Source organism: Procambarus clarkii, chromosome 40, assembly GCF_040958095.1.
Source record: "Procambarus clarkii isolate CNS0578487 chromosome 40, FALCON_Pclarkii_2.0, whole genome shotgun sequence".
Classification (NCBI taxonomy): domain Eukaryota; kingdom Metazoa; phylum Arthropoda; class Malacostraca; order Decapoda; family Cambaridae; genus Procambarus; species Procambarus clarkii.
The window spans coordinates 21,777,292-21,790,759 of NC_091189.1; the positions used below are offsets into that span (position 1 = coordinate 21,777,292).

The 13,468-nt window shown below is 46.3% G+C and overlaps 1 protein-coding gene across 14 annotated transcripts in view; it reads right to left on the minus strand.

The window, feature by feature from the left end:
• Positions 1–13,468, minus strand: part of LOC123757971 (serine/threonine-protein kinase 11-interacting protein) — a 230,940-nt gene that overhangs the window by 41,181 nt on the left and 176,291 nt on the right. For all 14 annotated transcript variants that reach the window (XM_045741990.2, XM_069338840.1, XM_045741994.2 and 11 more), the window contains 2 exons: positions 4,302–4,399; positions 3,561–3,733 (listed from right to left, as the gene is read on the minus strand). In XM_045741990.2, coding sequence (XP_045597946.2) covers positions 3,561–3,733; positions 4,302–4,399 — 271 coding nt within the window. The remainder of the gene's footprint in view (positions 1–3,560; positions 3,734–4,301; positions 4,400–13,468) is intronic.

Below are 13,468 nucleotides of genomic sequence, written 5' to 3' on the forward strand. Positions count from 1 at the left end.
AAAACCAGGGCAGCCGGAAAGGCAGGCAGGAAAGGAAAGGGGGGCCCCACTAGTCAGACCCTGTTGCCACGGCTGGAGGAACCGACTCGAATGCCTCGTTGCCCCGCCCCTTTTCCCTGGAAGAGGCAACCTCCGAAACTGCCCGAGTCTCAGATCCTTCTAAACACTGCGCCAACCCCGAAGCCCACAAATGCTTCGGAGCCGGAAGCAGGGACGGAGGGGGACCAGAATGAACCATAGCAGGGAAGGAGGGAACCGAGGAACCCAAGGGAACCCGGAACCGAACCCAGGGAGGAGTCGCACCCATATCAAACTCGTACAGGGAGGGGGGATAGGAAAACCCCTCCCCCTGTAACAACAAGCCCAGCGCCGAGGGTACCAACCCCCAAGCGGGGTCAAATGGGGCCCAAGACCCCCAAGTCAGCCCTTCCACACAACCTCCGGGAACTTCCACACCAGGACCGGGGACCGAGTTGTCCTCCAAAGCCCCGGCCTCACAAGAAAAAACTGGGACAGCCGGAAAGGCAGGCAGGAAGGGGGCCCACTAGTCAGACCCTGTTGCCACAGCTGGAGGAACCGACTCTAATGCCTCATTGCCCCACTCCTTCCCCCTGGAAGGGGCAACCCCCGAAACTGCCCGAGTCTCAGATCCTTCTAAACCCTGCGCCAACCCCGAAGCCCACAAACACTTCGGAGCCGGAAGCAGGGATGGAGGGGGACCAGAATGAACAACCATAGCAGGGGAAAAATGAGGGGGTGGGGACTGAACCAAGGCCGAAGCAACCAACACTCCCAAGCCTGGGTCCCTATAAGCAAAACGGGGCAGCCTTGGGGCTTCCGGGGTAGCAATCAACCTAGCGTGTTGCAGCAACCTAAATCTAGCATGCAACGCCTGAGCTGCCTGCACCCGGAGAAGGTCATCAGTGGACTGGGTGAATTGAGTCACAAACAAGCAACAAATCTCACAGGACTCTGGGTCGAAGAGTGGTTGGTGTCACCGACCCAACAGGTAGCATGATGGAGGCAAAAACAGTGAGTCACCCTGAGACAGGGGGAACAGAGCAACCTTCGAATTCGCACAAGGCGAGAGGGGCCTTTTGCGCCCCTGCGGGGTTTCCCAGGACCCTTAGACTGTTATCGCTAAAGGTAAGCCCAAGCAGGGTACTGCGAACCGGCACTTAAGTCTACCAATCAAACCTCTAAAAGCTGAACCCCCAGGACATGCCCACTCACGGGGACCTAGCACCTAGAAACACAGATAGGAATCTATACCTAATATAGATAGGGGGCAATGAACCAAAGGCAGACCCCCCCACCAGGCAGGATAAACAACAACAAAAGAAAAATCCCTTAAGAGGACAATGTACCCAGGCAGAACAGAGCTGGCCGACATAATGGGTGATAACTAGCTGTGCAGTACCCCGTGCCCCTACCAGTGCAAACTATCCCTTTCCCTAAGGTAAACAAGGGAGGAGGATTCCCTTCCCTTAGGGTTCCCTTTCCTAAGTGCCCTGTAAGTACCACTCTTAGGGCTTGGGGTTTTCTTCCACAAGTCACCTTGGGGTCTACCTCTGTTGGTCTGTTGTTGATCGGTAATTGACCGCCCTAGCACACTCAGGGCAGTCAATTACCGATCAGCAAAAGACCAACAGAGGTAGACCCCAAGGTGACTTGTGGAAGAAAACCCCAAGCCCCAAGGGTGGTACTTACAGGGCACTTAGGGAAGGGAACCCTAAGCGCATGCAGCCTGAGTACCTGTGAAGATTACTCTCAGCTCATGCACCACCCTGAAGCACTAAACACAAAGCACAGCACTGAGCAAGAAACAGGAGCTGGAGTCATGTAGTCACATGACCAAGCCTCAAACACATCAATCGAGAACTGGGGTGTGGGTAGCTGGCGTGAGGGGTCTAGGGCTCCCCTTTTCCCCTCTTGGGGAGGGGGGGGGGGGGGGGCTGCACATACAGTGGCATGGCACGTGGTGACATCATGCTTGTTTGCTAGTTTTTCTTTGGGGAAGTTCTGTCCACTTGTTTGACTTTTAGTAGTAGTTTCAACCAGAGTAGGGGGGTTGTTTTGGGATGCTTACCTTTCTGGATGCCTGACCCGGTCATCAGACATAGAATGCACCAAATCACATGTGCATTTCTATAGGCCATTGCTCCTCGTGCCTCTCTAAGGGGGGCCAGGTTCTGGCTCATGGTTCCCAGTAGGCCAAAAACTCCATTCACACTGACTGATGCTGAAGTTTAATAGATCCATATCAGCCTGGATAAGCTCTGGGGAGCCGAAAGGGCTCTCCCCAGAAATACCAAGCACTTATATATTTGAGCAGTTGTACATAGCACCAACTCACTGCTTTGTAACTGTTATCCTCTATATTACAGTGGCATCTCGATTAAAGAGTTTAATCCGTTCTGGCACCGAGCTCGTTATGTGGAAAACTCGTCTTAAGAAACAAATTTCCCCATTTAAAATAAAGGTAATAAATTTAATCCGTTCCACTCCCAAAAACATCCATACTAGTATGACATTTCATAATGTAAATATAATACTGCACATGTAATTATAAATGTCTTTTTTGTACTGTTTTCATGTTTACTTTACCTTATGAAGAGTCGTTGCTGGCTTGAGGGAGACGATGGGGAGGTGGGAAGGAGAGAGGTTATTGTGTGGAAGGAGAATCCACCTCTGAGTCAGACGGGCTCTCTCTCCCTGGGAATTTCACCCCACTGGGACCGGGTTGTGGTTCACTATCACTAGCTCCTCTTTTCTTAACTTTTGCAAAGAACGTATCTATTGACAATTGCTTTTGTCTTTATTTTTAGGATGTTCCTAAAACGAGACAGCAAATTGTCATTAAACATGTCCACACACTGCTTTATCAGGGTGATGCTTTCCAAGAATGCGGTCACCTTTTCAAACACTCCCAACACTTCCCTGATCTCACTGGAAAAAGGCAGCATCCTCCCTTACCTCCTAATCCCCTTACTAATGGTGCAAATTGTTGATGAGGACCTGCCATACTCCCTTGTGAGATCAGTCACACGGACACCCCGCTCATGCTTTGCTATACTTTCCTTCTTCAAATCCACAGTAATTGTCTTTCTTCCTCTTGACAACACTATCTTTAGCAAACAGCTTCTTTGGCGACATTGTGCATTACAAATTGTAGTCACAAAACCACAAAAAAAAAGCGCAAATAAATGCAGAGGGATGCTTGTCGTGCGCAATACAACATCAATACTGGTGTCAGGGGCGTCCGAGAATTTGCGAGGCCGAGGAAAATAAGACTCGCGTCCCCCCCCAAAAAAAACGAGATGCTAGGAAGCACCATGTGGTTTTGCTCATTAATAGAGGTGAAGCTCGTCAATAGAGACCAATTTGCTGCGAGTGGCTCGCTCGTTACTCGAAATGCTCGCAGATAGAGCCGCTCGTTAATCGAGGTGCCACTGTATGTGCAAATACATTCATTCCCCTCTTAAACATTACTTCCACCCAGCCTTAACATGATTACATATATGCTTTCCATAATTAAGATCAATGGCTTTTCAACATACCACTAAAAAAATTGAAGAAGCAGTTTGCTCGATGAGAATCGGCCAGTGATACCAACAAAACTGTATCAGCTAGAGAGAGTGCCAGACCCTGTCGCTGGTAGAGACTGTGGATCGTACCCACATCGGATAACTTGTACGAGGAACATAATTCTAGCCAAGTTTGAGGACTGTCGCTATAACATACAAAAATTATTTGTATTAGTTAACATTTAATTATTCCCAGTGCTGCCATCATTTATAACATAGACTAAGCTAAATTTATTTGTAACAACACTATTGTCATCATTTATAACAACTGTACTTAAACTATAATTTATACTAGTCAGTGTCTGCATCTGTAGTGAGCTTACATGAAAACGAAAAAGGGGAGAAGAGAAGGGATGAGTGAGAAAATAAAAGAGGGACTGATCACCATATGTGATATATCTGAGAAAATATTGAAGCATATGATGGGATAGAACCTGCATCTCTCAACTCCTCACTATTTTCTCAGATACATCACATTCTTGAAATTTTATTGTGCATTTATAATTATCTTTCTTCAGTGAGTCCTAAAACAATCCATTACTACTTCCAAATAAAAAGATTTAACAAAAATATCTATTCTTGTGAGGAATACAACTAGTAATACTGTAGAGGAGTAAGATAATACTTTATGTATTTAACGCAATATTTAACTTGATACTACTCACTGATGGAACAGGATAGTAGTTTTAAAATATATAAACTTATTATACTTACTCTTCTTGAGCAATGATTTCCAATATGTACACTTTCTTGTTTGAGATAACAAGAAGACCCTGGAACTCTCTCCTGCCTCCCTTCACCAACAACACAGCCTGTTATGGGAAAATATAATAACTGATAAAAGTAAAAGGCATGATTAACAGATAATATGATATTAAATAATGATTCAATTGCATAAAAGCATTCAAAGGGTGTAATCCTGTTGCTACTGAAGAATATCTCAGCTTCTCATTGTTGGCGGATAAGAAGTCTGTTAAGACTATTGAAAACTGCTGGGGCTGGTGAACCAATGGCATGCGTGCCAAATGTAATATGCGTAACTATTTTGTTGGCATGCATGCTCATTTATTGGTCGACTAAACCAAGTTCTATATTAATGCTTTCAAGCATTTCTTCTCCACTGACCCTCAATTTTTTTTTTTTTTTTTTTTTAGAAAATTGTTGCCAATTTAGTCACATGCTCTAAAAAAGGTTAGTTGCCCCTGCTCTAGGTCAATGAATGACCTTCCTCAGGATACAATCCAGAATAGTTGCCTAACTCCCAATTACCTATTTACTGCTAGGTGTAAGGAAACATTTCCACACATCCCTTTCTACCTGCAAATGGAACCCAGGACCATATGGTTGCGACCTGACTATGCTGATTACTGTGGAATATAATCTGTGATTTAGACGTCAACAAAAAGCTATGAAACATCAAGATACACAGAATATTGTACACTGGGAAAGTCCTAATAATCACCCTCATAAACAGTACATTGGAACCTCGATTTTTTAATTTTTCGGTTCTCGAGCTCAATTTCTTCAAAAAAATTTGATTCGGTACTCAAGGTTTGCCCCGGTGCTTGAGGTTTGTTGATACATGAATGAGCCGACCGAGCATGTGGTGCGTTTCAGTTTACCTGTGTCTCCCGCCTAGTGATGACCGTGCTAGAATTCTTTGTGAAGAATTTCATTGTTTTTGTGTGTTTTTTTTGGTTTCTGAACACAAAAATTCTTATTACCTGCATATATCACGCCATGGGTTCTAAGAAAGTCGGTGGTAAAGTTCAACATAAGAAAACAGTTGTGAGGATGACAATAGAGGAAAAACAAGAGATCATTCATAGTGAGATAATGTAATGTCTCACTACAGACAAGTGTTAAAACGTCGGGGAAAAAAAAATGTCTATAGACAGATTCTTAGTAAGACGAGCAAGTAGTGAGCCACAACCAGGTCCTCGTGGTATGCCTGCAAAACGTAGGAGAGAGTACCCCAGAAATGTCATCACTGCTGTTATAATGGAAGGGGACTTCCCTTCCATTACTAACACTAACACCTCTCCTCCTACCCACTTCCTCACCGTCTTCCATACGCCAACAAGAGTCCCCAATAAAGGCAAGGTATACTTTTAAGTACTGTAGTACAAATTATAAGTGCAGTAGTAGTATGTATAAAATGTATTTTTAAGTTAATATTTTTGGGGGTGTGAAATGGATTGATTCAGTTTACATTATTTCTTACGGAAAAATTCATTTAGGTTTTCAAATTTTCAGTTTTCGAACCGTCTATGGGAACGGATTAAGTTCGAAAATGGAGGTACCACTGTATACAGTATGTGCTTAAAATATACAGGTATCTTGAGACACCACTAAAACATTTTTTAGCCCCACAAAATACAGTAACAAACAATTTGAAGCACACGGTATCACATGTGTGCAGATCACATATAGAAATTATAACAAACTTTTATTTAATACCTTAGCACAAGGGGTCAAACCAGAGGCGATAACTCTGAAGCACAGCATAACAGGGTTCATACTGTTCTATGATTCTCTGAAGGTCATTCAGTAAACACTAATTCTGTCTTCTACATGTACAGTAAGTCAAAAACAGATGTTTCACAGCCACTCAACTGATATATAAACACCAAGAAAAAGCAATGTACTAAAGAAAGATGGGATACAGTCAAGAGGCATCTGCCCAAAGCAGACGAGAGAACAGTTTTGAAAATGAAGGTTAATTATATTCAAAATAACCCAATTCATCCAATCTGCTTTACTATTTAGTATCATTAAATATCTTTAAGCTATGAACAAAGCAGTTCACAGCTTTATACATTTGTGCATTGTATTTTGTCAGATAATAACAAATTATAAATCTACATTATTGGTAATCATAAAATGTTAATTACATTTTGTTCTTCATATTCACTGGTACATCAAGTTCAATGTGAGATATGTATTGTACTGTGCATTCAGAATGTATTGTACTGGACATTCAGTATGTATTGTACTGTACATTCAATAGTGTTGAAAATTTGTTTGGTTTAATTATGTGACAAGTACACAATACACTAAAAAAAATACTAGTGTTGAATGTAATGAAACGCCATTTTCTGGGTGAGCCCCGGAAGCTCCCTGGAGCTTATCGGACTAATGTATGTTATATTAGACCGGGACATTAGCTAAGGAGTTCAGACCTACCAGGGACCAGCGCCAGAACCTGGCCCCTTCAGAGAGGCTTCAGGAAGCAATGGCCCTGGAAAACCCCTTTGTGATTGGGGTTTTCCTTATCTGCCATCGACCAGGGTTAGGCACCCAAAAAGGTAGGCATAACAAAACAAACCCCACATGGTAAAAAACTAAAACAAAAAAACGAACAAAGAAGTAGAAACTCCCTACAATCACAAGGAAACAAGCAAACAAGCAAACATCACACTTTACTGCCGCGCCGATTGTCCGCGCAGCCCTCCCTGCGAGAGGGGGAAGGGGAAGCCCCGGACCTACCGCACCGGCTGCCAAGCTTCAGTGTGGAAGCTAAGCTTCAACCAATGCGAAAAAAAAATGCCGACTGGTGGGAGGAAGGGTTGCCAGGGAGCTTCCGGGGCTCACCCAGAAAATGGCGTTTCATTACATTCAACGCTGGTTTTCTGTGGGGAGCCCCTACGGCTCCCTGGAGCTTCATACCCAAAGAGAAGGTAAAGAAAGGGCTAAACCGGGAGGCGGCCGCCACAAACTCCGCAATGTGAAGCCGAGACAACAGGTTGCAACCTGCAACCCAAGACAACAAGAAGGCACAGGAGCAGACGCGCATAAAGAATGGGTGGCCAAGAACCTGTGCGACCCACAAATCCCTGCGCCAGAAATGAGCCCTAGACGTCACCAATACAGCAGCAAAAGCTGCAAACGTCTGAACAGCACGGACGCAAAGACAGACCGCAGCCTGGAACGTCTGAAACACTCTGCATACGACCTGGGAGATCCGAGCCCTGAAAACAGGGAACAAGGGGAACCGGATCAGCCACAGCGCATCCCCAGACATGGTACGCAGGTAACGGCAAGAAGCATAACCGGACAACACAGGACGCACCCCCGGCCAAACCAACAAGCAGCAATAACCCAAGAACCCCTCCGGAAAGCAGCCGTCTCGACTGTCGCCAGGACGGAGAAAGGCTGCACACGTACAAATCTACCACCAGTACCAAAGAGCAGAAACCTGAACCGAAGGGGCTACCACAAACTAAGAAGATAAGAAGGCACCCTGATCAAGGACCAAGACGGCTCAGGCGACGCATGAGCTGGCCGGAGGTGAAACAAAACACGAGAAAGCGTACGAAACGGGGCAGATGTGAAGTCTACCCCAAACGCAAGCCGGAGCGGCTCCGCCAGCGCCGCATAAAACGAGGCAACAGTAAAAACATCAAATAACTGTAGTCCTGAAAACTGAAAAAAAGATACGACAACCCGATGCGAAAGATACGACATCCTATGAAAAGCAAGAAAAAAGTGCATAGAAACACCAGGAACGTCATACTGTCGCCAAGACGAAGCTCGCAGGTGGGACACCGTCAACAAAGTCACCTGAACACCACAGAGATGGTGATACCCACGTCAAAATATCAGACGCAAAGAGCCGAGGAGAAGGCCGAACCAGTCACGTACAGGACCGATCCGACCTGCCGAAAGAGGCGGAGCCGCAGGAAAACACCCCGGGTTCGGACACCTATCAAGCAGCGTCTGAAAAAGCTGGGCTGGTCACCAAGAAACCATAAGGACTGCTCTCGTGGGATGGGCTGCAACCTGAGCCAGAACCCGAAGCAACAGCTGGGCCGGGAGAAGAGGAACAGGTACCCCCCACCTCAACCAGTCCTGCCGAAAAGCATCCACCGTGAACGCCTCGCAGGTGGGTAAGGGCGCCACATAAAATGGGCGACGCCTAGACCATGCCAACTCGAAGACGTCCATGGCCAGGAGTCCATAAGTCTGGCAGAGCCAACAAAACGAGTCGGCGATGACTGGCCAACAGAGGAATTAACTGCTGTCCACCAGGACGCAGGACACACCCTGGACATGAACCTCACGGTTAGCCAAACCCCGAGAATCCAGCAAATGAGCCACTCTAAGGAACCAACCCCAAAGGTCAACACCTAACAGAAACCCTGTGGTTCCAGCAAGAACCGCCAGAGAACAGTCCGAACGGAGCCGAATGGTAGGGCACCGAGTGACCCAAACCCTCCGAAGCGCAAACCAGACAGCCACGAACTCCCGAACCGTGCTGTGAGCCCGACGGACGGACAGACTCCATCCCCGGCCGACCTGGTGGTCTGAACTCCTTAGCTAATGTCCCGGTCTAATATAACATACATTAGCCCAATAAGCTCCAGGGAGCCATAGGGGCTCCCCACAGAAAAATTAGGATTGTACCTAGTTGTTCAGGTTTAAGTTTTCTGTTTTATGAACTACACTAACTCTTCAGTAAGGGCAAAGTTGCATACTCTTGGACTGAAGGTAGAAAATACTGTATAGGATTTACAAGTAAACTCATCATTATGTACAGAGTTGCTGTTATAAACCAAGTGAAATAGAATGCACTGTATCTCCATCTAACTTGATACCTACGAATCAAGTGTGTTTTTACGACACACAGTAGTTAGAGATTTCAAGTTATCATTTGATGACTAGCCTGGAATGATAATCACACTGCCATCATAGATGAACATTGGGTGCAGAACCTTTTTTTATTTATTTTTATTTATTTTTTATTTTATTTTACTTCATTTATATATACAAGAGTTTTTACATTCTTGTAAAGCCACTGATATGCATAGCATTTTGGGCAGGTCCCTAATCTTAATTTTCCTTTGAATACAACCCACCAAATCATTTAACAATCAAGTACCCATTCACTGCTGGGTGAACAGAGGCATATAGTTAAGGATTGGTGCCTAGTCAATCCTCCCCAGCCAAGATACAAACCCAGGCCAAATTGCTCGCAAAGCACAGGGTGTGTGTGTTACCACTTCGTCACAGGGACTGTAAACTTTCTGAGACATCTCTTGTGAATCATGCCTATGAAACCAATCCATTCCCACAAATGCACTAAAATTTTGATGGTATCAAACACAGCATCAAAATTACTTTTAGAGAAATTTAGTGCACTTTAGTGAAATTGAAAGCACAGTAATATTGATACTTCCTTATACTAATGAGTATCATCCTCAATAAATTAAGTGGGTTGCATGGGTTTGTACACTTATGTTTAGGAAAATCCACTTAAAATTTTATGCTTGTCAAATTGTACACAGCCTGGTGAACAATGCCTGTGAGCCAGTCAGGATAAAATGTGATCTGGTGGCTTTTGGAATACTACACGTACATCAAAAATAAATACTTCATATCCTAGAAATTTCCGAAGCCAAATTTTTTACTTAATCCCTAAGCTGCTCTGGGGTATTAGGCCTTCAACACCCACAGGCACAAAAAAAAAATAAAAGAAATAAAGGTCTTATAAAAAATTTCATTTATGTTCCCTGATCACGGGAAAAATATTAAAAAAAATCATAGGTGGTATATTTTGGCTGCAATAGAGCGGGGAAGTCTGGCAAAAAAAAAAAAAAAAAAAAAAAAAAAAAAAAAAAAAAGCATTGAATGTAATGAAACGCCATTTTCTGGGCAAGACCTGGAGGCTCCCTGAAGCTATCTGGGCTGATATGATAATGTCAGACTTTGGCATCAGTCATGTGTATGGAGTTCTGTGGGCCTACCGGGGACTACGAGCCAGAACCTGGCCCCCTCAGAAGAGGCATGGGGAGCAATGGCCTATAGAAACCCCCATGTGGTTGGAAGCATTCTATGTCTGCCATCGACCGGGTCAGGCACCCAGAAAGGTAAAGGTAAGCGTCCCAAAACCAACCCCTATTCTAGTGAAAATTGCTACAAAAAGACAAACAAGTGGATAGAACAACCCAAACAGAAACGAGCAAACTACGTAGTATGAAGTCACATGTCGCCGCACCGGCATTCCACCTCTCAATTCTGAGGCTGGACATCAAAACACGCAAAAAAACTGCCAACCTGGGAGAGGGAGGGTTGCCGGGGAGCCTCCAGATCTCACCAAGAAAATGGCATTTCATTACATTCAACGCTGGTTTTCTGGGGGGAGCCCCGTTGGCTCTCCGGATCTACCTACCCAAAGACGAAAACAAGGGGGACCTAATCCAGTAGGCGGAAGTTGCACACACCCCCAACGCAAAGTGAAGACAAAACTGCAACCGCCAACCCAAGGCCACACAGGCCCGACAAGGCCCAGGAACATTAACGAAGGAACGGAGAGCCAACCAACGAATGACATGGGCACAGGGACAGACAGCAGGCTGGCAGGAACGAACCACCCCCACGGACGACCCGAGGGAACCACATCCTGGAACAGGGAACCCGGAACAACCTAAAGCGTGACCCCGGCCACGGCAGCCACAGCACACCAAGCACGGCAAAGTGCTGCAAGCGAATACAACACACAATGAACTCACGACCAGACCAACCAAGCATCAAACAACCCAAGGACCCCTCCGGAAAGCAGCCAAGTCAGTCGTCGCCAGAAAAGAAGGAGACAGCTGCAAGCCCACAAACCCATCAGGAGAACCAAAAGAGCCGAAACCCAGGAGCCGAAGGAGGGCACGAAGTACACCAACCCGACCCTTAGAGGCCAACGCCAAAAAAAAATAAAAAAGAGCTTCAGAAAAACTCAGAACCAAAGGGGCCACAACAAACCGAGAAGAGAAAAGAGCACGCAATCCAAGAACCAAGACTGCTCAAGCGGCGCAAGAGCAGGCTGGAGGTGAACCACACCAGAGACAGCTCACGAAGCGGTGCAGAGGCATCTCCAAAACCGAAGCAACCCAGAACGGCTCCGCCAGCGCTGCACAAGACAATTCGACAGTATGTGGCAAGATGACGGCCCCAAAACCTCCACAAGAGAAAGACAGACACGCCAACAAAACCTAGCAAACCGAAGAAGGGACAGAAAGAAAAAGGAAGGACCGCCAAAAAACCCCACACCGCTGCTAAGAAGAAGCACGCAGGTGGGACACCATCAACGAAGCCACCAGACCACCAACAGATGGTGATAGACTCAAGGCAGAACCAAACCAGCCCCGCCATGGACTGATCGAGCCTAGGAAGAGGCGGAGCCGCGGGAAGATCCTGGGTGCGATCACTGAGCAAGCAGAGCCGGAAACCCAAGCCGGCAAGGAAGGAGATGGAACGTTTGCTGTACAGAAAACTCCCCAACACCAGCGAACTTGCCAGGACATCGGAGATGTAAAGGTTCCGAAGTGAGAGACTAAAGAGACGAGACACCGCGAGACCTCGAAAATGCCAACTGGCAGGGTAAGCCAGGAAACCAGGAACCCAAACCTGGCAATAGGAGAGCCAAAAGGCACATATAAAACACAACAATCTGTAGGATAAAATGAGAAAAACGGAAAAACACAAGAAAAAGACCAGAAGACCAACCCCAGCGGCTAGGGAAAAAAGTGTAGAAGAAAGATGATGATGAATTTAGAAGGTAGGCAGCAAACGGGAACGTAAGGGAGATGACCAACAACACTCAGAGCTGCTGGTCATGTCACAACAAGTCACACCAACAACACAGAGTTGTCGGACACGTCCCAACACAAGACGAAACTGGTAAAGGTGCAAAGGTTTGCCACCTGACTAGCACCCGAACCGAGGGCTACGAGCTACGAGGAGAGAATAGGGGAACAAAACCCCACGTCACTGGGAGACAGAAGAGCTAGAGGGAACACGATCATAACATACAAGATTCTCAAAGGAATTGATAGGGTAGATCAAGACATACTAAAACAAGGGGCACACACACTAGGGAACACAGGTAGAAAGCGAGTGCCCAAATGAGCCGTAGAGACATTCTTGAGGTTATCTTGAGATGATTTCGGGGCTTTTTAGTGTCCCCGCGGCCCGGTCCTCGACCAGGCCTCCACCCCCAGGAAGCAGCCCGTGACAGCTGACTAACACCCAGGTACCTATTTTACTGCTAGGTAACATGAGTATAGGGTGAAAGAAACTCTGCCCAATGTTTCTCGCCGGCGCCTGGGATTGAACCCAGGACCACAGGATCACAAGTCCAGCGTGCTGTCCGCTCGGCCGACCGCATTAGAAAGAAGTATGTCAGTGTCAGAGTAGGAGACAACCGGCATGCATGAGGAAGTGATGTGGTGGAGGCTGACTCCATACACAGCCTCAAGTGTAGATATGATAGAGCCCTGTAGGCTCAGGAACCCGTACATGAGCCGATAGACAGGCGAGAGGCGGGACCAAAGAGCCAGAGCTCAACCTCTGCAAACACAACTAGGTAAGTACAGAGGCCATGTAGATGTCAGGTGAGAGGCGGGACTAAAGAGCCAAAGCTCAACCCCCGCAAGTACAACTTGGCGAGTACAGAGAATCCATTGTATATGGAAGGGCTAAGCCAGGCACTGCAAGACGGGCAAGGAATGAGTGACCCAGATAAGACCACGAAAAACGGGGCTGTGACTCACCGTGAGACAAACAACACAGACGAACAAGGAAGGCCCCAGGAAGAAGCACGCAAGGGCCAAACAAAATGCCACAACTAATCCCCAAAATGCATCTCCAGTATCATAACTGCAGCAAAATGTCACCTCATAACATCCTAACACAGTGTAACATTTACCATATAACATTCGCCTCCATCATCTTACCTCGTAACATAGCGGAGGTAGGGCCCTTTGATTGACTCAAGCATGGGTTGGACATGAATATGAGTGGAACTGGATGGGTAGAAATAGGAGCTGCCTCGTATGGGGAAATAGACCTTCTGCAGTCACCTGTGACCTTATGGTCTTATATTCGTACGC